The sequence below is a fragment of the Elephas maximus genome, chromosome X, assembly GCF_024166365.1.
Source record: "Elephas maximus indicus isolate mEleMax1 chromosome X, mEleMax1 primary haplotype, whole genome shotgun sequence".
Taxonomy (NCBI): domain Eukaryota; kingdom Metazoa; phylum Chordata; class Mammalia; order Proboscidea; family Elephantidae; genus Elephas; species Elephas maximus.
Genome location: NC_064846.1, coordinates 49,000,344 through 49,026,606, shown reverse-complemented (window position 1 = coordinate 49,026,606; position 26,263 = coordinate 49,000,344). Strand labels below are relative to the sequence as shown.

The following is a 26,263-nucleotide window of genomic DNA, read 5'->3' as shown; positions in this document are numbered from 1 at the left end:
CACATGGTTCTGCCTTTTGGCAGTTTTGTTTTCAAAACATTAAAAAAAAAATCATTTTGGTGCATTTCCAAGACGCCCTTTGGGGTCAATTAGCACCTAGTAATATTTTTCTAAGCAGTCACTGGAGGTTCTTAACTAGTGTGGACTTAGGCATGTTTTACCTGAAAAGTCTTCTGAACAGGTTTTATGTTTTAAAGAAACAATACCCCTTCACATTCTACACTGAACATTCATACATTCCCTTCAGTGTAGATCTTTCTAGCTAGTGAGTTCTGCTGATTGTACAAACAGCCACACTATAACTACCGTTAGAGGATGTGCCTATTTGAGGGGCTGTTTAGAATGAAAAAAACATATTTGGGCTGTTGTTGTTAGTGGCCATAGAGTCAATTCCACCTCACGTCTACCCCATGTGTGCAGTGTAGAACTGTGCAGATGGCCAGGCCTGTCTTCCCATGTTCCTCTGGGTAGATTTGAACCTTTCGGTGCTTAATAGTTTGAGTCACCCAGGGACTCTCATATCTGGGTTATGTCCTGACAAAACTACACCACCTTCTTGAAGTGAGGATTAATTCTTAGTAACATATATTTTTAATTGCACAGCTCCTAAAATTGTCTCTGTCGTGGACAGCTTCGAATTAAAAGGGCAGTCTAATTACACCTTCCATTGTGGTATTCTTTTACACACAACTTCTCAAGGGCATTAAGTGAGGTCAAGCAGCATAAGCAACTCAATTGTCTGCATACAGACACCCCATGTAGCTTGTGGATTATGTACCTGATTTTAGAACTGCCTGTCTACACTGTGGCCCATCTGATTCCACAGATGCTTCTCCCCACCCCCACCCCCCCATTGGGGGAAATGCTTGGTCAGGCATTGTTCCCAAAGTCTTATTTACTTTCACAGCCCCTGGGTGTAACAAAGGCTATTTGGTAAAGGGAGGGCTCAGGGAGGCAATTTTTTTTTTAATGTTCCTTTAAACCTTTGGTTTCTGATAAGGCTGATGATATGCTTTACTACTAAATTCTTGATACTCAATCCATCCATCCTTCTATATCCCATCGACGCAAAAAATGTTTTCTGTTTGTTCTTTAGTATATTTTGTACTCATATATACTTTCCCAGTGGTTAAAAATAAGGAAATTAAAAGGGGGTCACTTAAAGGGCAAGAGTGACAAGGGAGATAGAAAATTGTAAATGATTACCTTAACCTCTTCAACTAGTAAATACAGAATTCACACTGTTACCAGTCAACAGAAACACTCAGCTGTTTTATAAATTGATATAAAAATTATAAATTTTATGAATCGATACTAATATGCATCACCTCTAGATTTGGAGATGCAAGAGGTGACTGTATTAACTCCACTGAAAAACCTGGCATAGTAAATTTAAGCCAAACCCTAGACTACCACAACTCCTTCATTCTGAAGCAGATCAACTGCAGTCAATTCTACCCACAAAACCCACAAAGCTGGGAAATATATAATGGAGTAGAGACAACAGGATTCAGGGGGGGAAAAATGAGCCTTCACACCAAGAGCTGGCATGAACACATTTATTGCAAGCAGCTCTATGGAAAGGCAGGTCAGATATATATATAAACACTATACAGAGTTGCAAGTTTGTCTCCCAAAACTGCAAACAAGGTGTTTAAAAAGAAAAGAGTATAACAGTATTTACAAGGGAAGACAAAGCCAGAGCAACTCAAAGCGGATCTGTGAAGCAGAAATAGCAAATGTAATGAACTGTCAGAATTTTAGTTTCAATTTTTACTGACCAAGTGACTATGTCTGACACCAAATTAAATGTAGAGATCACATACGTGCACGCGCGCACACACACATACACAAAGTCGTTCCGTCATTGGTTTTTCTTAACAGCAGCATAAACTGGTAGCTGGAAGGTAAGTGATATGTTGGTACACATATTCTTAAAAGATTCTTCCAGCACAATACTGAATAAATTAGTTATGTCTGTAAACTAAGTAGTGGAAAAAAGGTTGCATATTTGTTATGCCGTACCTGCGACTATTTGTATGTACTGTTGTGTATGAGGTTTCCCATTCATTTATTCAGCAAGTGTTACATCTGTGCTGTACCCTGTCTGCTGGCAGCCTCTGAACCTAATATGTAAATAAAGTGAGATAACTTTTTCCCACAAATAATCTTTCTTTCCACAATCCTGAATGACTTCCCTTAACTTGAAAATAAAATGGTGACAGAAGGCTTGAAGAAAGACTGCCTATAGAGCGCGTTGTTATCATAAGGAACAAAAGCCACACTGCATTACTTGATTAGGTTGGAAACCAGAGGGGTGTGAAGGAACTGATGAAGTCAATGCTCTAGCAGTGACCAGTAACTGGAGTAGCCACTGGTACTGCAGCCACATTCTCTCCTCAGCACCACTCACAAGGGTTAAAAAAAAAAAATCAACTCAGTTCTTCAGAAAACTTAGTTTAGCAACATGTACTATAGCCTGCTCAAAGATAGAAGTACACGCGCTAAGATGTCAAAACTGAGTGGCAAAAAACTTTAGGCAAATAACAACACCACTTCTTCAAAAGTTGCACATTAAATGCAAAGCAATTTTTTTTCACAGTTACACACAACGGGTACATCTATAATCACATGTACACAGGTACACAAAGGTGTGCATACACACAAATATGTGCTCGTACACACACACCAACATTTGCACACTGATACACTCATACACTCACACCCATCTGTGGTATGATGAGGTTTGCTAGTGATGGTACGACAAGCCAAGATTTGTGTGCCATCACGTAACAAAGCTCTAAGCAAACTTCAAGACCTTTGTACCTATCCTCTGTGGTCACCACCTGTTGGTGTCATGTTCTCAAAGGTCCAGGTTCCTAAAATCTTAATTCAGTTTCCATCAGAGGCAAGCAAAAAAAGGAAGGGGGAGCTTGCTCTGATGGTTGTTTTTTTTTTTTTTTTAAACTTGATGCATCTTATATAGGCTCATTGTCCAAAGGGAAACAAGGCTATATAAGAGGCTCCTTTTGGCTTAAGTTTTAATCAGAATCTTTATTAATAAGTACACACTAAGTTCTTGAATACGGGAAACTGATCTCTTTATAGGAGCCCTGGGCATAGGAGGGAGAGAATGTGTTGGGGAGAGGGCCAGAAAGAGGGGAAGAAGGGAGTGTGAAAGGGGGAAGGCCCAGAGAGGCAGGAAATGGGGCTTGTGAGAGGGAGACTTCGAAGAGCCTTACTCCTCGTAGGAGAAAAATGTATACTTCTAAATAAAATAAAAAATAAATTTGGAAATGTTTAATTGGTTTGCAAGCAGAACATCACAATGTTGTATATGAACAAATAGAATCTTACCTATTCCATAGTTCTGCCTTTAAAATGTTGGAAATGCTCAAGCAAGATGTCAATTTAGGTGACACTTGCTATAGACAGAATGTTGCAGTTTTGCTACTGGGCAAAAACTGAGATAATCTGCCCTTTGGTTCTGCCTTTAAAATATTAGAAATGTCCCATCAAGGTATCAGTTCAGTTGACACTGAATTCCTCGATCAAGAAATGTTTTGTGTATGCACTACTCAGAAAAAAATTCCAGATCATACCTACCTTCTCATGAACAGTATTTTCTTTATCTGCACCTGTTTAAATGTTTTTCAACTTTAAAATCTAAATAGTATACGTGATTAATATTGGTACTGGCCACATCTTATGAAAACTTTTTTTTTTTTTTTAAAGAGCGAAAGGAAAAAGATGCTCACTTTTATAGCACTTGTTTCCTTTCAAAGAGAGAGATCGGGGAAGGGGAACCAGGAAACAAAAACAAAGCACAGTGTGAATATCCTTAGTGCAAAACCAGCGGATTCGTAAACCAGCAGTGTGAATGATCTGGGTAGACTGGATCATCCAACTGCCAGCATCAAAGTGTAGACTCGTAGAAACTCAGGTGTCTTTCTATTCAGAAGCCTCGGAATTTTCTTGTAGGCAGATCTGGAGTAGATTAAGATGAAATTCCATAAACATCATTTTTCTTCTAATGTGTTTTTATGGCAATGTAATTACTCTAGAGAAAAGATAACAAAACAAAAATTAATTTAGCATTACAACATGAAGCACTTTCACCCCCACCCTGTTACCAAACCAAACCAAGCCAAATCTAACCAGTAATTTTTAAGAAATATATTCAGGAGACTGCCTTGGCATGAAGGCACCTGAGTGTTGCAAAGGGCTAAATGTTCGACCACTAACCAAACGGTTGGCAGTTTGAATGCACCCAGAAGTGCTTTGGAAAACAGGCCCAGTGATCCGCTTCCAAATGGTAACAGTCTTGGAAACCCTGTGGAGCAGTTCTACTCTGCACACATTGCACACATGGGGTCACCGTGAGTCGGAATCAACTCAACAGCAACTAACAACAGCCTTGGCACGCAACTCTGCAAGCAACCTGTGATGAACACCAGTACAAGCCCAGCAAAGACAGAAGGGCAGTTACTCCTTTTGGCCCCAGGCTGCCACTCCGATGTTTCTGGTATATAACAGCTTTGCTCGTGCCTACACTGTTAGACTTCCTCCCAGTGGCACCAGCAAGTGAGCCAAGCATTGGGCAAAGGGATTTTTTTTTCCTTCTACATGGCTGATCGTGTCTTCACCTGGTTATGTGGCACAAATCAAAGGTTTTACACACAGCCTTGGTGGCAGTCTCCAGACTCAGTCCCTAAATTTCTTCTAAAACAGTAGTCATACCTGCAAAAGGGATTTCACCAAAATCCCAAACTAATAAAAAGAGGTCCCACCAAAAGCAAAAAAGTTTCCGGGATAAACTGAATGCTTTAAAGGTCAGCTGAGCAAGGGTGGGGGTTTGGGGACTATGGCTTAAGGGGACTTCTAAGTCAATTGGCAAAATAATTCTATTATGAAAACATTCTGCATCCCACTTTGAAAAGTGGCGTCTGGGGTCTTAAATGCTAACAAGCGGCCATCTAAGATGCATCAATTGGTCTCAACCCACCTGGATCAAAGGAGAATGAAGAACACCAAGGTCACACGATAACTATGAGCCAAGAGACAGAAAGGGCCACATGAACTAGAGACTTACATCATCCTGAGACCAGAAGAACTAGATGGTGCCCGGCCACAACCGATGACTGCCCTGACAGGGAGCACAACAGAGAACTCCTGAGGGAGCAGAACAGTGGGATGCAGACCCCAAATTCTCATAAGACCAGACTTAATGGTCTGACTGAGACTAGAAGGACCCCAGTGGTCATGGTCCCCAAACCTTCTGCTGGCCCAGGACAGGAACCATTCCCGAAGACAACTCATCAGACATGGAAGGGACTGGACTATGGGTTGGAGAGAGAAGCTGATGAAGAGTGAGCTACTTGTATCAGGTGGACACTTGAAACTGTGTTGGCATCTCCTGTCTGGAGGGGAGATAGGAGAATAGAGAGGGTTAGAAACTGGCAAAATTGTCACAAAAGGAGAGACTGGAAGGAGGGAGCAGGCTGACTCATTAGGGGGAGAGTAAGTGGGAGTATGGAGTAAAGTGTATATAAGCTTATATGTAACAGACTGACTTGATTTGTAAACGTTCACTTAAAGCTTAATAAAATTAAAAAAAAAAAAAAAAGAGGTCCCAGTATCGCTCCCTTGGCCTTCTGCTTATTTTGAGGGTTCATGACTGGAGGGGTTGGGAAGGCACTGGACTGGAGAAGAGATGGGGATAAATGGCTAGCAAATTGATTATGGGATGCCACTGTTACTTTAAGATTGGGCCATATCCAAGTACCAAGTATTCTACTTCATTTGTGCCAACCTATGGAAAACATCCCCCAGAACAGGCTTCAGGTACCAGGTCCTGTATTAAACCGGCAGTATACATTTTAACTATTCATTCTTTCATCCAAGGTTTGAAAACTATAAGGTCCCCGATTCCCTTCCCACCTACTTGTGGCCATTAGTCATGATTGGTCTGTTCCTCCACATTAAAAGGTTTAACAAATAATCATCTTAAATTAGTACAGATGTTGTTTTCTTGTCAGCAGTAGGTTTAGGAAATTTTAGATGCTGATGTAGATAGCTTACCTAGGATGAAAGGAGTCTTTGATGGCCAGAGGTTCACCTTAAAAGAGTACATACTAGTCTACCGCAAAATTAGGCTAGACTACCATCACAGAATTTTGCAGATACTATCAGCTAGAAGCAGCCCTGCTGGCGCAGTGGTTAAGAGCTCGGCTGCTAACCAAAAGGTCGGCAGTTTAGATCCACTAACTGCTCCCTGGAAACCCTATGAGGCAGTTCTACTCTGTCCTACAGGGTCTCTATGAGTTGAAATTGACTCAACTGCAACCGGTTTGGTTTTTTGATTTGGTATCAGCTAGATGTTTTCAACAGAAATTTGAGTTTAAAAAGTATCTGACCTAATTTAGTTTAATTTGCCGTAATATGAAAATATATTCAATATGTGTAAATGATAGCCCACTGCATGTGCTTTAGAGGGAATTTCTTACTGTCCTATATGATGCACTACATTTCGTATGTATATTTTCCGGAAACATACAAATCAAGCTCTATGTAACTACTCCATCAACATTATACTAAGTCTGAAATTCAGGGGCATTTGCTGCTATTCAAGTTGTTTTTCTTCCTCCTTTACTTTTTTTTTGAGGAGCCCTGGTGGTGCAGTGGTTAAGTGCTCAGCTGTTAACTGAAAGTTTAGTGGGTTGAACTCCAGTTGCTCCCCGGGAGAAAGATTTGGCAGTCTGCTTCCTTAGAGATTTACAGCCTTGGAAACCCTATGGGGCAGTTCTACTGTCCTATAGGGTTGCTCTGAGTTGGAATCGACTGGACAGCAGTGGGTTTAGTTTTGGGGTTTTACTTTTTTTTTTTAATGACAGAAGCCCTACTAAAATTTTGATTATTCATGTTACCACTGCTTTCCTGTAACACCAGTATTGAGTGAATGCTTGATAACTTACTAAAATCTAGCAAAAAATGGAAGAGGGAGCTTGCTCTGTTTTTTTTTTTTTTTTAAACTTGATGCATCTTATATAGGCTCATTGTCCAAAGGCTCCTTTTGGCTTAAGTTTTAATCAGAATCTTTATTGATAAGTACACACTAAGTTCTTGAACATGGGAAACTGATCTCTTTACAGGAGCCCTGGGTATAGGAGGGAGAGAATGTGTTGGGGAGAGGGCCAGAAAGAAGGGAAGAATGGAGTGTGAAAGGGGGAAGGCCCAGAGAGGCAGGAAATGGGGCTTGCGAGAAGGAGATTTTGAAGAGCCTTACTCCTCGTAGGGGAAAAATGTATACTTCTAAAAAATGGTGCAGTTTCAAGTTTACAGTATACATTGGTCAACTCTTGATCAACCATGCTAGTGCAAAGGAATAATGCCATCCAAAACAAGATAATCCAAAAATAATTTACTTTGCTTTTGAAATGCATTATGGGAACTTGAACCACAGATTTGCCTTTATAATCCTGTTTTACTTGGGCCAATATTAAAATGAGTTTGCATTCCCTGAGCACATTCCAAAGAGCAGCATAAGGAAGTAACTCAGAAGCTTTCTGGGTGGCAGGATTAAAACTCAGTTGTTAAGAGTCTGCAAAACGAGTATCAGTGGGTTGACAATCATACCTTTAGCATCTATCTCCTGTTCATTTTAATACCATTTCATCACCGAAAACATAAAATGGTGATGGTTTTCATAATGTAGTCCATTTTCAGTGTATAATTCCTACTCAGCACTAACAGGTTATAAATAATTGCTTTATGGGGTATTCTTCCTTTCTAATTAATCAAAGATCTCTTTAATGATGAGTTAATTCCATTTCTTTTAATGGGAGGTATACTTTTCAAGTACTTTTTCTCCATAATAGAAAAAATCTCTATGAACTCTGATGGGTCAAAACATTTCCCTATTCGTCCCCCCAAAACCTGCCAGGTATCACTTTTTTCTCAAAAATAGATGAGGTAAATTTTTCTGTTTCACTTTGTATAATGATATAAACCCACAGTAATCATTAATATACTAATTAATAATGCACACATGACTTCTGTATCACTGGAAATTTGTAGGGTGAGCCAAGAAGGAAGTTCCTCCAGGTCATTCCAGACCTCTTTATATAAATCATAAACATGCCTCTATTACTAAATTTGAGGTCCAAAACAGCAATGGTTCCCCTTCCCAGAGAAATGTGAAACTATAACAATATAGCCAGTCATTCTCTCATTCTCTTTCCACCCTCCTCAATCTTACTGCCTCAGTTGTCTTTTTAACTCCAATCTTCCTATGCTCAAAAATATTTTTTCAAGCTCTTTTGAAGGTTCCTCACTCTGTTCTTTAGTCCACATGCTATCCCTGCAATCAACTGGCAATCACACAAGCAAGGGTAGCCAAGTAAAGCCTCAGAAGTAAAAACAAAATAAAGGAAATGAAGAGAAATAGAAGCATACACCCCAAAGATGAACGTGTGATGATGCAATTATATTATTCTGCTTAGCATTGCCTCTGGCTCATATGTAGGTTTGTTTTTTCATCAACTTTTTTTTTTTTTACATTTTTCTTGTCAATAAGAATAAATCCCCCACACCTTTTGGTGCCCTGTTGAATGTATTGGGGATGATTACCTAGGACCTGATATAAATCTAAGTGCTGCCCTTCAAGGTGAAAACTGGCAACAATTGCTGCTCCTCTGAACAATTGCAATTATACCAGACTATTGTCTCCTTCCTAGGTCAGAAGATCAAACGAGTTTCTCCTCATGGTAGCAACAGTTTTGCAACAGAATAATCAAAAGAATGTATAAGGGAAAGAGATAACACTTGTAAATCTTCACCTCCTCAAAGGTCAGCTCAATTGTTTCATATCTGCTCTTTGCTAGTAGCTGCTGGGCCACATATGCATGTCCATCATAGTCTTGATTATCTGGATAGGAGCAGAGAAGCAGCTACAGGATTTTCATCCCAGGTCAGCTTCTCTGCTACCTCCCAACACACACTGGGGCCACTTCACTCTGCTGCCTAGTTACTGCAAACTTAAAGAATGCAAGTTGCTAAAATTCTAATATAGGCTGTCTCTAATTTACAAGACAGTCATATTCCAAAGTTCATTGTTTAACTGAGGCTCAGCATAAATTATGTCACAGAGACAGTGTTATAAATAAGTGGTAGATTGGTTTATTGGTTAGTCTACAAATGCCTATATTTAACCTATGCAGTTCCCAGACTAACAGAGGGACTTAATTTTGATTACACCCAACCATCATTTATAACATCATTTCTGTGGGAAGATGTACTTGTAATTTCAATTTGGGATTCCAAAAAAAAAAAAAGGCATTTTTCTTCTAGCCATGGCCATAGGAATAAAATAAAAAGCCGTTGCCGTAGAGTCGATTCCGACTCACAGCGACCATATAGGACAGAGCAGAACTTCCCCATAGAGTTTCCAAGGAGCACCTGGTGGATCTGAACTACTGACCTTTTGGTTAGCAGTTGTAGCACTTAACCACTACCACCAGGGTTTCCGCAATAGGAATAAAAAAAAAAATAGTGTCCTCTAAACTCAAGCAGCTGGAATGGCTGGGGGCAGGGTGGCAATGGAAGGGAAAAGAGCTGCAGTTACAAAAGGACTCCTTCATGGGTGGCTCTGAGGGTGAAGACAGGGCTGGTATGCCTTCAAGGCTTGAGGCACAACTTATTAAAAGCAAGAGTTTAAAGTTACATTTGCTGGTCAGATTTTCAAAGGCACCATCAGTGCACATGTGAATAATTTTCAAGATGAATTCAGAGACTTCATTGATATTCTCACTAAGTTTCAAGTCTACAAGTAAAACATAAGTAATCACAGAGAGGCAAATTATATAAATTGTAAAAACTAACTAAAGTGACCACAATTTATGGGGAATTAGATATTCAATAAATCCAGACTGTCTGGCTAGCATCAAACATATCGTGGTCAATCCGACCATGAAAATAGCTTCGAACACCAGCCTAGCTTAGCTGCCTGTGTGCCAGCAAGTGAGAGTAGAATAGGCAGTGCAGCCTTGGACGTGCAGAACAGAGATCCATGCAGGGAAGACTGTTCCTGCAAGCTAAGTGCAAGCAGCCTATGGACTAGGAGCACACAACATCTGGGGGACGTGAGTCCTCTGTGGGCTTTGCAGGACTCTGAGTAGCCCTTACCTTCTCTGCCTGAGAGACTGGGAAAGGACACATTTTCCTGAAATCAGGGGCACAAGTCTGATAAAGAGCACATGAAGGTAAGATGCACAGAATACACCTCCTAAGAAAGGAGTGTCAGAAGCTGGGGTGGGGGGTGGGGGGAGGCAGTAACCTTCTCATTTCACTAAATATTTAAGTATATATTTTCCATTAATTCTATAAAAGAATTAAATCCTTAGCCAGAAGTCAAAAGGTACTCTAAAATAGAATGTAAACCTAGAACAGGATATGTCTACATTAAAAAAATTTTTTAATTCCTATTTCTGAAGTATTTAGCTAGCATTTCCAAAAGAAGATGGAAATGTAAGACCTTTAGCTGCATAACCAAGAACCAATGCAAAATTGCTAGAGAATATATTTTAAGTTCATAAGGCAAGCATTGTCATTGCAATTTTACCAATAGCTTTAGCATTAGTAATCCAATAATAATCCAATAGCTGTGGTAAAACGAATTGTGCTGTAATGTATTCACATTTCATTTTGATAAAAAGTAGTTTTGTGTTTAAATCTCTCATTTTTCTCACTCAGGACCAAGTAATGTTTTCCAGTAAATGATCTTCACCATCTAAGAGCCTGGCAGTACCTCTCAGATAAAACGTACTGCAGACTTTAATTAAGTATTTTACAAAAGCTATTTTCCAATACTGCCACTAAAACATCTGGGCTATTTTTACATCGTCTTAAGGCACTAAAAAGGTGCTAAACCAAATGAATTCATTTTAAGCAAGGATTTTTATGTCCTAAGGAGAGGATTTGATTGTCAAGGCTTCTAAAAACTACTTCCCTGACTGCCAAAAGCAAGTTCACTTTTTAAACAAAGAGCATCCATACAGTACTTTTTCTTCTACCTGTCTCATTTTATTCTGTTTTACCCACTGTGATGGTTTCGATTAGAATATCAGATTTTACACATAAGAAATTAAATGAAAAAGACTTTTTTGCTATAACTTGCGAATGTCACTGGATTATTAGGAAAACCAAGGAAGTCTAACTTCAGTTAAGAAAATGACTGTTAATGGAAGTTTACTGAATGCACCCTGATTTTACTTTCTTTCCTTTTAATATTTCTGTGCGATCCAAACAGATACACGTACAGTGGTTGGCCGGTGGGGGCGGGGGGTCAGCTAACTCCTCCCCTAGAACAGATTTAAAACATTCAATTCCAGCACAGGTCAAATTCTTTTATCCTAAGAACCGTGGCAAATAGATCACTGTAATGAAAATTACCCAAACCCTGGTAGACCGTCCATAGTTGTAATGCTTTGAATAGAGTTACTTACAACATTTGCTATTATCAAATGCAAGGACAATTTTTTTTTCCGAATTCTTGCCTATAATAATCTTTCATCAGTAGGAGAAAAACCAAAACAAAACAGATTAAACATGCAATTAAAAGACTGTGTGGTATGCTGGGTGGAGCACTGGCCCTGAAATCAGATGTATGCGTGTGATTTTCAGCTCTGCCACTTACCTTTTTCACCCCAGGCAAAGCTCTTAACACCAACTTCAGTTCTTCACCTGTTAACTTGGGTCAGTACCTACCGTCCAACAGTAAAATAATAAACGTGAAGGTGGTTTGCAAACTATAAAGCAGTATGCAATGGGAAAGCATTTCCTCATTCAACAAGTTAACAGTTTTACCTATAAACCAAAACCAAACTCAGTGCCGTGGAGTCGATTCCGACTCATAGTGACCCTATAGGACAGAGCAGAACTGCCCCATAGAGTTTCCAAGGAGCACCTGGCGGATTCAAACTGCCGACCCCTTGGTTAGCAGCTGTAGCACTTAACCACTATACCACCAGGGTTTCCAATTTTACCAATAGTCCCTTTTAAATCACACACACTATTCCCTACTTCTCCCTACGCTGGCTACCTGCATCTATTCTGACACAGAATTTTTGGAGTCACTCTTAAGAGGCCAGAGTTGGCTCCCAAAACAGCTCCCAGACAAAGACTTTGAAGTATTTCGGCCCATTTTTGGTGATGCAGGAGAGGAAAAGGCAGCAAGAGATCTCGTTTTGAGTTTTTATGCATGTGTGATATTCTGGTGTGCTTCATTCATGTTCTAGTCCTTGTGTAAAGCAGTTTTATAAGTGGTCGGAATTTTTACTCTGAAAGCATCACTCTTAAACCAGAATGAATGCAAATGGATAATAATTGGAAACAAATTTAGTTAACTTTAATTGAGTGAGGTTTTCTTTGATTGTTATAGGTCAAATGCCTCATCACTCCAAACAACTGTCTCATTTTGAAGGGTTGATTGTTGCCTAAAATAAGTGACCCATCAAGAGAAATCTTTGGTATATGGATTTTTTTATTCTAGTCATTTATAATAAATAAGTCCAATACAATGAAAATAATTTGCTATTGACACCTATAATTCACAGTAACAGGATTTGGCAGGAGCACAATGAAAAGAAGCTTATGTTGCCTTCATGTTAATGATGGCGTCCACAATTTCCAAAGTTAATTGCTACAGTGTTGTTGTTTGTTTTTGGTTTTTAATATCAAATGCTATCATGACATTACTAATTTGGCTGATCAATTAATCCTCTCACCCTTTCTAGAGCTGCCCTTCTCATCCTCCCATCTACTGAAGGGAAAATCAGTGAAAGGTTTTACCTCACATTGTTTCTAACAATGAGTTTTACATTAGCTAAAGAAGTAAAAATGCAAACATGGGTCAAAAGTCAGACAAAATTATGAGGAATTACATTCTCCTAAATTCTAATGCCTATAACCCATGGTTTTAAAATGTGAAGACTTCAATCTTCAATTAATGTTTTAAAATTATTTCATTTATAAAAAGGTCAAGTCTGGGTTATATTTTTGAGTATTTCCTTCTAACTGACTTGAACAAATGCTCTTAAAGTACTTACTTAAATGCAGTGTGACGGTAGGTAAATGAGATTATATATTAATTTTGTGCTACATGGAAAAGTTGTTTCACTGTCTTACAGCCTCATGTGTCTTAAATTATAAACAGACCCCAGCTATAAAGATTCTCGTTAAGAACAGACCACGCAAACCAATTTAAAAGAAAATAAAGACTAACTGGAAAGTGGGACTTTGAGGACAAAAGAGGACAGAGAACTTTAATTTAGCTTTGTGGTTCTAAATGTAATAATAACAGTAACAACAATGACAACAATAGCTGTATGATACTATGTGCCAGGCACTGTTACGAGCATTTTCCATAAATTAAAATTACCTTTCCAGATACCTAATTGATAAGATTGTCTTTGTCCCTCTGTCAAATTATCTTTTTTGTTGTTTGTTTCCTAACATGATCTTTTTTTCTCTCTCTAATGGTAGATAGGAAGATAAAGAGAGCTAGGAGATGCGTAGAAATTACTCTACAGCTTTGTAGTAAAAAAATTCTTGACCAGAATCATCCAGCCTACTCTTAACACTTCATGGACAATGACAATTTACCAAATCAATTTACAATAAAATGGTAACCAAAATCATTCCCTGCAATGGGTTGTTTCATACCCCCTCCCCCTATTCCTTCTGTATACCTCAGGAAATTGTGCCTGAATCACCTCAGGACCAATCTTTGTGCAAGAAACTCAGTCATGAATTTAAGCTGTTGAAACTTCACTTCAGTGTTAATCCAATAACACCATTAAAAAACCTTACATTTGTAAAGTGCTTCCACGTTCATTCTCTTACTTCAACCTCCCTGTGAGATACAGCTGTAGTCACTTAAAGTTAGGATTTTCCTCAATAAACAATATGTTTAGAGAGTTGTTAAATCTCAAAAATAGCTACAAAGTCCTTTGAAGTTATTTACAAATCAGTAACTTATTGAATTGAGATAATCCTTGGGAAGTCAGGGTTCATTTAAGCAACAAAATTTCACAATTTTTTTTTAATCTTTGCTTAAACAAACATGAGTATTGGAAAGTATAGACAAACTTCTATGAAAACTGGTCCTTTTCAAAGTGCAACAGGGGCACAGGCAACTCTATATCACTTACATCAATATAAATAGTGTCTTCAGCAGTTAGGCTCAAACAATAGCTTCAGACCAATTTTCAGGTGTACTTTACAGACTAAAATAGATTACGTTCCTGAAAAGCTGCCGATGAAGTGAATTCTTGGAAATGAAATCATTTTAAATGTATGGTTATGGCAGTAGTGGTGGTCATGGTGTGTGTGTGTTTGGGAGGGGGAGCTTACAATTTAAAGGAGCCCTGAATTGAATCCTTTGGCGAGCCAAAGCATCCTTTTGTCGTTTTAATGATCACTCTTTAATGTGTCCGTGCTGCAAATGTGAGTTTTTTGTATGGCAAGTTTTCTATAGTGGGGGAGAAAGGGGGGAGGGGCTACACCTGCACTAAATAGGGAGCTTGTTAGGTGACTGTTGTGATCGGTCCCCGACTTGTTCTGCCTGATCAAGCACAGTGGGCAGAGATCCAATCACAAAAGCATTCCACAGAGCAAGCAAAGCAAAAATCTTCACTGAACTGACTACTGGAATGAAAACTGCTGGGGTCCATCCCTTCCCTGCACTGGGAAAGCAGCACATTCTACTGAAGAGAGAAGGCAGTTGAGACTATGGAGCCATCATCCTCCACAACCATTTCCTGAGAATGTCTCAAGACACGCTCATGACAACCTTACACAATGTACATAGTAAATGCGCTCTGTTGTTTCCAAGTCTGGCAGCCCCTACTCTGCTTTATTTCTTCCTTTGGAAAAGTAGCCGTTTAAAAAAACCCTCCTCTGTTCCAGTATAGGATGCCCCTGGGGTCAGGTCTTCCTCCAGCCCTGTTATCTTGCTTTACTTGATTTCCCAGAAGACACACCAATTAGATGTTTTAAATATTTCGTAAACCTTTCAAGCAATAGTCATATCCATTACCAACTTGTCACCACACCCTCTGGGGGGGGACTTAAATGAAGAAAATGAAGCACAGCAAAGGTGGCTTGCCTGTCTCTACTTAGTGACAGAGAAAAGGAACACTCAGGGTTTCTGAGAATTTTTCCTGTATAAAAACAAAACCCTGGTGGTGTAGTGGTTAAGTGCTACAGCTGTTAACCAAGAGGTTGGCAGTTCAAATCCGCCAGGTGCTCCTTAGAAACTGTATGGGGCAGTTCTGCTCTGTCCTATAGGGTCGCTGTGAGTCAGAATCCACTCGATGGCAGTGGGTTTGGTTTTTAGGTTTACAAAAACAAAAAAATCAACACAAAAGCACAGTCCACAGCCAAATACTCTTTTCTTTGAATCACCTGCTGTTTGGGATTATTTATGTTTTGCTCTCCCTCCAGACATTCATGCTAACAACTGAAGTTTTAACCTTCCTGGTAAATCACAGCACACCAGCAGTGACAACTACTGCTTTCTAAAAAGAAACTTTCAGAGAAAGTTATCCTCCCCAAACGTTAACCCTTGGTTGTTACTGCTTAATATTCTGTGCTCTTATTAAATCCTTGCACCTACATAGTTATGAGCATATATACAAAAGCAGATTTTAATTGTCAATTTGAAAAATGAGTCGATGGGTCTCAATTTAAGATGTCCTGCTTTGCATAATCATTTAGTCATCAGGAAGGATGTTTGAAAGCATCCTCACGCTGCATGTCCTTGAGTTTTGACTACTCCTAAAAAGTAAAATCAATGTTTCAATCATAATCGGTTTTTTCCAGAGGAAAAAAAACCTTATAATTGGATTAAAACTTAAGTTTTTGCAAAGATCACAAGGTATTGCATGAATAATTATAACTAATTTCTGCCCTTCATGCCAAACACAAGTTAATGAACTATTACTCATTTATTCCTAACACTGTAAACACAATAGCATACGGATTCACTGAGCAATGCCCATTAACCTTAAGGAAAACCCACTGCGAATGGACTTCTAAAATTACCAACCTCTTTCGGGAGAGTCGAACTTCTTATTGTCAGGTCTGGCAAAGTCCATTCTCACGTAAGTGTCGTCGTCGTCGTCAGAATCTTCTCGCTCCGGGGGTCTTGGCACTGGGCGGCGGCGAGGCGGTGGCGAGGGAGCGGCAGAGGGAGCGGCAGAGGGAGCGGCAGCGGGAGCGGCAGCGGCAGCGGCAGCGGCAGCGGCAGCGGCAGCGGCAGCGGCAGCGGGAGCGGCAGCGGGAGCCCCACTCGCCTCATTTTCACCTCTGGCAGGGTCTGCAGATGGGTTTGAGCCTTCGGGATTCCAGTCATCGGCAATGTTTTGGAACCCCCTTATGGCTTCAGCGGCGGCGGCGGCAGCAGCATTAGCAACAGGTAGAAACCAGCGGGCAGAGGCGGAGTCAAATCCAGCGGTCGCTTCCAAGCCCGCGGCGGCTGCGCCGATGCCCGGGGCCGCGGCCAGGGCGGAGGCCGCGGCTAAAGCCCGGCCCACCACTAAGGTTGGCGCAGCGGCGGCAGAGGCTAAGAAGGCAGAAAGATCTCTCTCGAGGCTGTCAGTTGGAAAAGCGGAGACAGCGGCTCTGGCGCCTGCAAAGAAACTTCGGGATCGGCTTTGGGGGCGTCTTCTCTCTTGCTCTTCTTCCTGCCGCAACCTAGCCACAGGTAGCGGTTCAGAGCATCGGCTGGGGGAGAGAGAAATGTCCATACAACACTCAGAAAATGGGTCGACCACATAGATTCGACCTGTTTCAGCATCATAGCGAATGGCACTGTCAGCAAAAGGCACGGCTGGTATCATTGCTGGGTTGAAAATCACTTCAATGTACTCGCCCTCTTCCTCAGCGTTGCCACCTGTAGCACTGGGAGGAAGTGGCCACCTAGCACCGTCCAGAGATGGGGGAATGGCACCTGGAATAACTCTTATAAGATTTGAGAAGTTATTTACCGGATATGGAAATGGCACTCCGAACTGAAGATTCACATAACGAGAAGAGGCTGACTGTCTGCGGTCAGCAATTATGCCCCACGAATCTGGCAGTCTTTGAGTAGAGCGGACTGGTGTATTGCTCTCTCTTTCAGTGAAGTCAATGTTGACGTAGTCACTAGAGCTGTCAGCGCCTCTCTGCTCCTGTGTGGGCTTCTGTGGTTTTGACTCGATTTTATTTCCTTTTGTAATGAAAGAAAATCTGTTGGGTCTCTTAGCCTTGTTCTTTGGGGGTCCATCATCGGAGGGCTTTGAGGGTGACCCCCCATCTCCAGGCTCTGGGCAAAAGCCCTGATCTAAAGGCTTTGAAGGTGCATCTTTGGGGCCTCTATTAAATGAGGCTTCTTTGTCTGGCCCCCTCCCCAGGAACTTCCCAGGTAACATGGGTACATACTCACTGTGGTCATTCTGTCCCAAGGGGGAGCTCTGAAAAGGGTCTGGCAGAGAGAAGTAGGAGCTCCAACTTTTGGACGAAGAGCCACCCTGAGGACTTCTGGGGTTTTTTGGAATTGCACCAGCTCCAGGAGCCATGAACATGTAGTCACTGTCACTGTCATTGTCCTTTGAGTCATCCTCTTTATTAGGCTCAGGCTCTTTGGGGGGAGTTGGTGCAGGTGGTGGGCTCACTCTGGGAAACATCATCATGTACCCTCTTGAATCTTCAAAAGGTGATCGAGAATGGCGCTTTTTGGAGGCATAGACATTTTGAGGAGCCATTGGCATATAATCGCTGGAGCTTGCAAGAGGGGCAGCAACCCCTGGCCTCATTGGCACGTATGGGTCATCTTCGTCTTCATCAAAAGCTCTGGCTCTGTGGGGATACCGAGCTGCACCTTCAGAGGTCTCTGCCTCTTTGACATCCTTAGGTTCTTTGCGTTCTTTTGTGGCTCCTCTGTCAGCACAAAAATAAAGTCGGAACCTGCCTCCGGACTTCCCTTTTCCACCAGTTGCTCCAGGTGTTGGGGGTGGAGGTGGTGGAGGTGGTGGAGGTGGTGGAGGTGGGGGAGGTGGGGAAGGTGGGGGTGGTGGGGGTGGTGGAGGTGGTAGCATTTGCTGTTGTTTGCTTTGAGTTAATTTGCTAAAGTAGGACCTTTTTTTCAGAGATTTTCCACGTTCATCATTGCCATCTGAGCCTTTTCCACTTCTTGAGCCCTTGCCCCCTCCAGAGTCCTTGCCACCACCTCCTGAGCCATGGCCACCTCCAGGCCCCTGGCCACCACCTGACCCATGACCACCTCCAGCCCCCTGGCCGCTGCCTGAGCCATGGCCACCTGCGGTGCCCTGGCCATTTCCTGAGCACTGGTTTCCTCCTGCACCCTGGCCTCCTGAGCCCTGGCCATGACTTGAGCTCTGACCCCCTCCAGAGCCCTGTCCCCCACCGGAGCACTGGTTTCCTCCTGAACTCTGGCTACTGGAGCCTTGGCCACTTGAGCCCTGGCCACCTCCTGTGCCCCGGCCATTTCCTGAGCCCCAATTGTTCATGGGCATGTAGTCGCCTCCATTTCCTTCCTGACTTTCATTGCCCTGAGGGTTGCCTTCCTCCCCAGAGTTACCAGAACCAGATGCTTCAGAAGACAGGCAGGCTCCGTCGTTGGGGGCTTCTGCAGGGACAACCATCAGCTTACGTGGTAAGTGGCGAAAACAGCTGGCTGGCACTGACATTGCTCTCCTGGGCCTGCGCATTCTGGGCAGGTGCTGTCTTCCTCGCCTGAAGTGGGGTACAGGCTCTCTGGCTGATATGAAGCGCCTGGTGAGGAACATTTCGTCTTCCCCGTCACCAATGGCACTCAGGTGGCACAACTCAAAGCGGGATCTTCTGAGCCAGCCGCCGGGCTGGAAGGGCAGCGAATCCAGGTGCCTCCTAGCGGACAGCAGAGTTAACAGGTGGGTGCCGATGCTGTAGCTGCGGCAGCGGGCTCTGTATTCGTCTGCACACAAGGCTCTCATCTTCTCCAAAAACAGCTCGTGCATGTTTTGGGCTACCACACAGTCATCGACCTGCATCCACAGCTCCCCCGGACCGATGACCGTGGACCTGCCGACTTCCAAAAAGAAATACTGCTCCGAGTGCCCGCAGCGACGGATACTCAGGAGCTGCACGACCACACTGGCCACTTCGGTGTTTAGCCTCACGAACAGAACCTCTTCGTCGGTCAGGCAAAGCCGGAACACGCCGCTCAGCTCTTTTCTGTGCCCCAGCCCCTTGGGTTTGATTACTACCTGCCACACATCTTTGTAGAAGGGTGGCTCCGCCGCCGCTGCCGCCACCGCTAGCGCGGACCCCTCTTGGTCGGGCTCCGCGCCGGGCGTGCCGCAGCGGCGGCGCTTGCTCTGGAGGATGAGGCGGCTGAGCAGCACGCACCAGCTTTCCTGCTCCGACTCGTTCTCGGCCACCATTGCGAAGTACTCGTCCTGGGTGAAAAGGGCAATGAGGTGTCGATACCTTGCGTCGGCTCGCTGGCTCACGGAGAAGCACTGGTACAGGGTTATCACGCGTCGCGGCGGGATGAGCGCGGGCACCGCGGCGCCGGAGGCGGCCGCCGCAGCTGCAGCCGCCGCTGCGCGGACACTGTGCCGGAACTTCCTGGCATTTTCGTAGTATTCCAGCCGAGCCGGGGCGTCTGCAGTCTCGAGTTTAAGCACGAAGTATCGCCTGTGCCCATGCTTCTGCTTCCGCAGGTACCCGCGTTTGCAGACTTCGTCCCCGACGGGGAGGTCCTCCTCCTCGGACTCCGAGTCTGACCGGGAGCCAGTGGCCGCGGAGAGCCACATGGCTCCCGGACAAGACGACCCGGTCCCAATGAGTGCGGTCGGGGTTTCCGAGGAAAGAAGTGAGGTGGTCGCCGCCGCTGGTGGAGCTGCCGCTGCTGCCGCTACTGCAGCTCTCAGACTACTTGTCGCTTGGTCGCGAACGAAGGAGCAACTCGCCATGGTGATGCGCGAAGGTTTTAAGGTGAGCGAGGGGGAGTTGGGGGGGGCTTCGCGGAGGGAGGGCTGGGGGAAGAGGCCGTCTACCCTGTCCGCCCGCCCCAGCCCCCTCCCGCCTGGGCCCGCGCCCCCGCCCACTTCTCTCCTAGCGGGCGGCGGCGGGCAAAACAACACGTGACCGCCGCCTCACGCGGAGGGCGCTGCGGTTCCTGCTAGCAGCGCAGTAGAGGGGCGCGAGCCGCCGCCTGTGGAGGTGTGCGAGGAAGGGGACAGCGGGCCCGAGCGGTGGGGCCCCCTCTATCCCGGCCGGGACCCTCGGGGAGAGTCTGAGGGCCTGTGGGCAGCGGGAGGACGAACAGGAGGGGCTGGGGCGCCCTGGCCACGCTGCTTTTAATGAGGAGTCCACGAAGGCACGAGGGGGCGGGAGAGGGCTCGAAGGGGCGGAGGAGAGCGCGGTTCGCGATTTGGACCGGGCGGGGGCGCCACAGCCCAGACGCGATTGGCTGGAGGGGGCGAGAGTGCCGGAGGGGGAGGAGCGCCAACGCCACCCCGGGCTTCAGGGAGCGGAGGTGGCCGGGTGGTTGCACGGTTTGTTTGTTTGGGAAGCGGGAGCCAGGTGAAACTGATGCAAGGCTCCGATTGGTTGGAATGGGAGCCAATGGGAGAGTCTGGCAGGAAGGCGGCCCAGAATTCATTAGTTTGGGGGGCGAGAGGGGGGCTGAGGGTCGGGGGGGCGTGGCTTGGGGCCTGGAGTGGGCTCCGCTGTGTGGTTGTCCCGCGCTCAGGCGGTAAACAACTCTGGGTAAGTAGCTGTTAACGGTAGTGCTAAACTCGTGCAAATCCCAGAGCCACCGGGATCCGGGGACCGAGCCGGGGCCCTCTTTTTTTTTTCCCCTGTCCGTCACATAAATTCTCTATTCTTGTCACAGTCTGGTCTACTCACTCAGCGCACGACTACCAGAGCGTCTTGGGAGAAAGTGTCGGAACCCCCTTGAAAGCGTGTTAAAGACTCTGGCCCTCAGACCTGCCGCCCACCGCGCTGCAGGCTCTTCCAAGCCCGCTCCACCCCTGACAAAAGCCCGCGACTGAAAGGCACACGAATATAAGTGATGCCTTCAAATTGAACATAATCTTTATTCAAAGCACATCTCTAGCCTTTAAAACGCAGGTTTGTAAAAGATGACGTTTTTGGCCATTCGATTAATGGTGCGTATGAAAGCACTAATTTGGGATCCTGCAAAGTATACAGCCATGTTGAAAAACATCGGATTCGATTCTTACTGAAATACACCAATGTTGAGCTGTCCCGGTATTTCCCCATGGGAGATGCTTTGAAACGTTACCTTTAAAAGACTCTCAAAATATTAAGTTTCCCTTTCCTTGAGCTACACCGAAAAACTTTAGAAAAAAAGCTCGCATCTAAAACAAAGGACCGTGCCGGATCCACATCCTAGAATATATTTCACGTTCCTCGCGTCAAGAAAAGATCTTTGCTGAGTTTCAGTCTACACCTTGACCCCACAAAAATAAGAACTACTGACTGCCTCCCTTGTTTCTGGAAAAACTGCTGGATTGTAAGTGCAGCCCCCTGAAGTCTCAGTGTGTCTGTCTGTCTGACTGTCTTTCTCATATTTAGTGTGCCTTTTACTAGAATTTCAGCCTCCTATGTGTGGACGTGAGTCAAGATTACGTTAAGTGTCAAGGGTGATCACACTTGCCAAGGGGTACTTCTCTCTAAGAGAGTGGCGTGTCAGTTCACCCTCGCCATAGGGCAGATGCTGCAAAAGGTATGATTTATAAAATTTAACATTAAAGTAGGTAATGTATATGTCATAAAAATAGACCCCATCCCTGCTTCCTTACGAATATATTCCTCTTAGAAACAGAGCAAATAAACTTGGATGAATGGCTCTTTTTTTTTTTTTTTAATGCTCCCATTTGGGGAAAAAAAGCAGTTGGTCTTGGTTCTCCCCAAAATATTTTATGTAAACCAGAAACAGCCATTCTCTGCTGCTCTGGGTTTATAAGCACAGTATATTCACAGGTGCAAGGAGCAGCCTTAGTTTCTGAAAGAGATTGGAGGCGGAATGAGTGTGGATGCTGAGAGTTCTGACTGGGGCTGCTCCCTACACGTTTCAGCTGCCTGGTCACGTATGTAGGACGTTCCCTACATTTCTAACCAAAATGATAATGAAGAAAATCATTTGGGAATTTTATGGTAGTTTTTTTTTTTTAGTATTGAGTTTTTTTTTAGTATTAAGATATAAGTCTTTCCGAAACAGGGTTTTACTTTAGATAGAAATGTGAAAACAAATGAGGTGATGCATTTGAAAGTGCTTTGGGTAAAAACATGAATTTTAAAATGTATTGAAAAGCATGAACATGCACATTAAATAAAATTTGGAAAACACCGGAAATGAGAGATTTAAGAATGCTAATGTCCCCTTTTTTATGCATATAGAGGTTTTATGCAGTGGTAGGCTTAAAATGCAATTTTGTAATTGAATAAAGGTAACATTTTGTAACCCGTTCTTTTCATTCAATATTACATGAGAATATTTCCTGCCATCATTATGGGTCAGCCTCAACACCGCTTAAAATGTAGCGTAATGTTTCCTGCAGCTAATGTGCGTTAGTGTTCTTAATCACCTCTCTGGGGTATTTAAGTTGTTTTCATTTTTTTCCCTATCTTATAAATAATGCTGCAATGAATATCTTGTACCTATAGTTTTTTCTTTTTTGATGTTTAGAATTATTCCCTTGGGGTGGAAACCAACAAATGGAATTACTGAGTTAAAAGGAGTAAACATTTAATACATTATTTTTCAAAAATATTAATATCAGTTTTCCTTTCACCACATCAGTTGCCAGCATTGGACATTTTTATGTAAAAAAATCAATTATAAGGTGAGTGAAACAGTAGTCCATATTGTTCCAATTTGCATTTTTGATTATTAGATAAAACGTTTTTTATATATTTGCCGACAATATGTTATCTTGTGTAAAGTGTTTTTTTATGTCCTTTGCTTATCTATTGGATTCTTAGTGTTTTTTCCTTATTAATATGTGTCACTTGTTTATATAATAAAGATATTAAAACTTTATCATATTTGTTGCAAGTTTTTTCTAGTCTATTGAGGAAAAGCATCAATTTAAACCTGATTTCCTCTATTTTGGAAAGGTGTGTAAATTTGTCACGATGAGGTTTGTAGCACTGTAAAAGGGAGCTGTTGAGATACACAAATGTCATCACAATCACTTCTAACCTTCTTCTACAATATTCTATATATCTAATTTTATATGCCATTCTGAAAAGAGAACTTAATTTTCTTATGTTAACAAACTATAAAAGAGCATTCAAGCTAGTTAAATTTTATGTAGCACTCATAAACAATACTTTATAAGATTATTCTCCACTCCCGGGGGAGAAAAACTAGGGTGAATCAATGTGTTAAAATAATTTTGAAAAAATAACAGTGAAAGATTAACAGTGCTGATCAGTTTGTACCCAAGGCACATTATTTGGCTGCATGAAAATGGAATTAGAAATCTAGTGAGATGTTTCATAGAGGGATTTTACTTTGTGTTTCCTACAGTGAAAGAAGATATGGCAAATATTAGTGCTTGTGAACAGGGACAATGTCAGGCCAGAAGAACATTATTTTCTTCACATAGGTCAACCAAACCTCCTCAGTTCTAAAAGTTGTTCTAAGACTAAAGCTCTGTGAAGGAGACCATCATTACTGAATTGCACCAGATGCTGCAGCTTGTTTGACATATATTTAAACTTTCATCATCTGGACAACTTAATGATATAGAATAGTTGTTTACTTTAGGTCAGGTTTCCATAGGCAAAATAAAGCCGAGAGGTGGTACAGACATCTAGATGGGTCAAGAAAAAAGTGGAGACTTTGTATTTGGCCTGAACTCACCAGATGGTTGCTTTAATACTCTACTTATGGATTCCTATCTCTTAATTTTTTTTTATTTTTGTTTTTAGGACAAGTTACCTCAGAAAGCTAAAGTTGTTTTGCATATCCAGGGAGAGCTTCTGTAAAGTTTGGACTCTGAACCAAGAGTCCGAAATGCAGATTTTTAAAACAATGGATGAGAGGTAATAAAACCTACACTATTTCTTATTCTTTTGCCACTTTAGGAAAGGAGAGAAAAACCTAAGCATTTCAGTTGGTATTTATACCTAGAAACTAAGGTAGATATTTAAACATAGCCACAGTATCTTTAAAAAAGGGTCCATATAATAAAGAAATATGCCCTTAATGGAGTTTGCCTTTAGAAGGCATTTCCTATGAATCCTGTTTTAAAAAAGCAGTTGTTTGACTAAATTGATTAGTCTTCCCTTACATACATGATCATCAGCATTCAAACCTCAATTTGTACTAAAATAAAAATAATGGAAGTATGGTTTTATGTAGGTTAAATGTTAAACTGTTGCATTAAATATGAACAACAATTATTCAAGAGAATAAAGCCTAAGAAGAAAAAGAAACCAGCATAAAAGCACTATTATTGTTGCCCAATATTTAAATTCTTTTTTAAGTATTAAATCTAAAGTCTTGTGAGAAAACATCTAATTATGTTGGCAAAAATGTGGTGTTGCCCCTGACGTTCAAAAATGATGCTTGCAGATGATGATTGCTTTCTCTGAGTTTGGACAAAAATAAAATGCACGATGAACAATACTTTCTACACTATGCAGGAAAAAGGGCTGCCCTTTGATGTGTGGCAACAGCTACTCTTTGCAGATGAAGGATTTGCTTCTCAGATTCTTTACTTCTATGCTACTCAAAACCTCTGCTGGAGAAAGCAGCCATCGAATGCCTGACTGCTGCACACAGAACAGGTCTGTTTGCTGCTTTTGTTTCCTAGCAGTTTGCAGCAAAAGTAATTAGAGCAAATATGTGGTTCAATTAGGCTCCTAGAGCTCCCCTCTTATATTAGGAGTCAACTGAAAATTAACTCAGTTAAAAATCAAGCATTTCTTCCCACCTTCAAAAGAGAAAACTTACATTTGAAAATGACTTTTAGTATATAAACAGCAAACACTGAAATCTGCTAGGTTTCACATTAAATTTCCACAAATTCACAGCCGTATACTTTCTCTATGCTAATCTAAACGAACAATTAGAAAAATTAGCTTAATGCTGTTCATTGTTGTTATCAAACAGAAGCATTGTTCTTGGTATAAAAAGATTATCGGTTCTTACTGTCTTGTCTTCAAAAGCTAGGATTTTTACTTTGTAAATTAAATAGGATCATTATTATATGGCTGAATTTGCTATTTTAAAAGACTCAGTATTATAGACTTGCTTTTTTTATATATTTAGAAAACCAGCTATCATATTTAGGATGTGCCATTAATTATGTTTGTTGTTGATTCTTCACTCCTCACATGGTCCTGAAATATCTGTTAAATTGAATCTTTCCTTTAGTTTCTATATTTGCCACCTGATTCATGACCTAATCAATTCCACCAGGCTTATTGAAGTAGCCTGTTAAATTGGCCTTTCTCTGCTTGTTTTTTTTCTCATTTAGCCAGCAGAATATTTTTCCTCAAATATCACTTTCATCACACCATTCCTTGCCCAAAGACTTATGGAAGCCCCCATTTTTTTCCTGCTATATCAGAACTAAGCTCCTAACCATAGCACTTGAGTTCCCTCTCCCCAGTTAACCCTCTTTGTCACTCCCTTGCTGCATACAACTCATTTTTCTAAATTTACCCCACCCACCTTTTGTTATAATACATTACTACTGCCCACACCTCCAGTCAGATTGGTACCTTTATGGTATTCTGTACATAATTTATTCATTTACACCTTTACTTAGGTTGTTTCTCATATCTGAAAATGCCCTCTTCTTTCTCAAGACTAAGCTTAACACTCACTCAGAAAAACTTCCCTCACTCACATCAGTATAATCACTGCCTAATTTTTCTAAGCATTGGATGTCGGTAGAGGTAGGATTTAGTTGGAACTCATCAGTACAACCATATGGTTCTTAAAATGATGAATACTTTTCTACCAGTTGGTAAATGGCTACTGCCCCATCCCCCAAGTGCTCTAGCCCACCTGGTTTTCCTGGCTACTCCAGCCCTTCCCTCAGGACCCCCCACCTCTCCAGCATTCAGCAACTACAAAGTTAACTACTGACATAGCAGGGGACTTCCAGACCCTGCTATTGCAACTTAGCTGGCATACATCCTGATGGGTTGGCTTGCACCACACAGGTTG

At 42.4% G+C, this 26,263-nt stretch overlaps 1 protein-coding gene and 1 long non-coding RNA gene across 4 annotated transcripts; one reads left to right on the top strand and one right to left on the bottom strand.

Moving 5' to 3' along the window:
* Window positions 1-1,609: 1,609 nt before the first annotated feature.
* On the bottom strand, window positions 1,610-20,015 carry IRS4 (insulin receptor substrate 4). Its single transcript, XM_049871359.1, has 2 exons — window positions 16,106-20,015; window positions 1,610-4,060 (listed from the first exon to the last, which is right to left on the bottom strand). Exons 1-2 carry the CDS (start codon window positions 20,013-20,015, stop codon window positions 4,056-4,058), a joined length of 3,915 nt encoding a protein of 1,304 aa, XP_049727316.1. The 3' UTR covers window positions 1,610-4,055.
* Window positions 19,547-24,929, top strand: LOC126068633 (uncharacterized). Of its 3 annotated transcripts, none has more exons than XR_007515749.1 (5): window positions 19,547-20,037; window positions 20,942-21,586; window positions 22,877-22,919; window positions 24,013-24,126; window positions 24,730-24,929. It is a non-coding gene; the product is annotated as an uncharacterized LOC126068633 (long non-coding RNA). The 3 variants fall into 3 exon arrangements; XR_007515750.1 differs by lacking the exon at window positions 19,547-20,037 and adding an exon at window positions 20,201-20,265; XR_007515748.1 differs by lacking the exon at window positions 19,547-20,037 and adding an exon at window positions 20,750-20,814.
* Window positions 24,930-26,263: the final 1,334 nt, after the last annotated feature.

Coding starts and splice junctions, on each gene's coding strand:
- IRS4 (XM_049871359.1), bottom strand. CDS start 20,015: ATGGCGAGTTGCTCCTTCGTTCGCGACCAAGCGACAAGTAGTCTGAGA.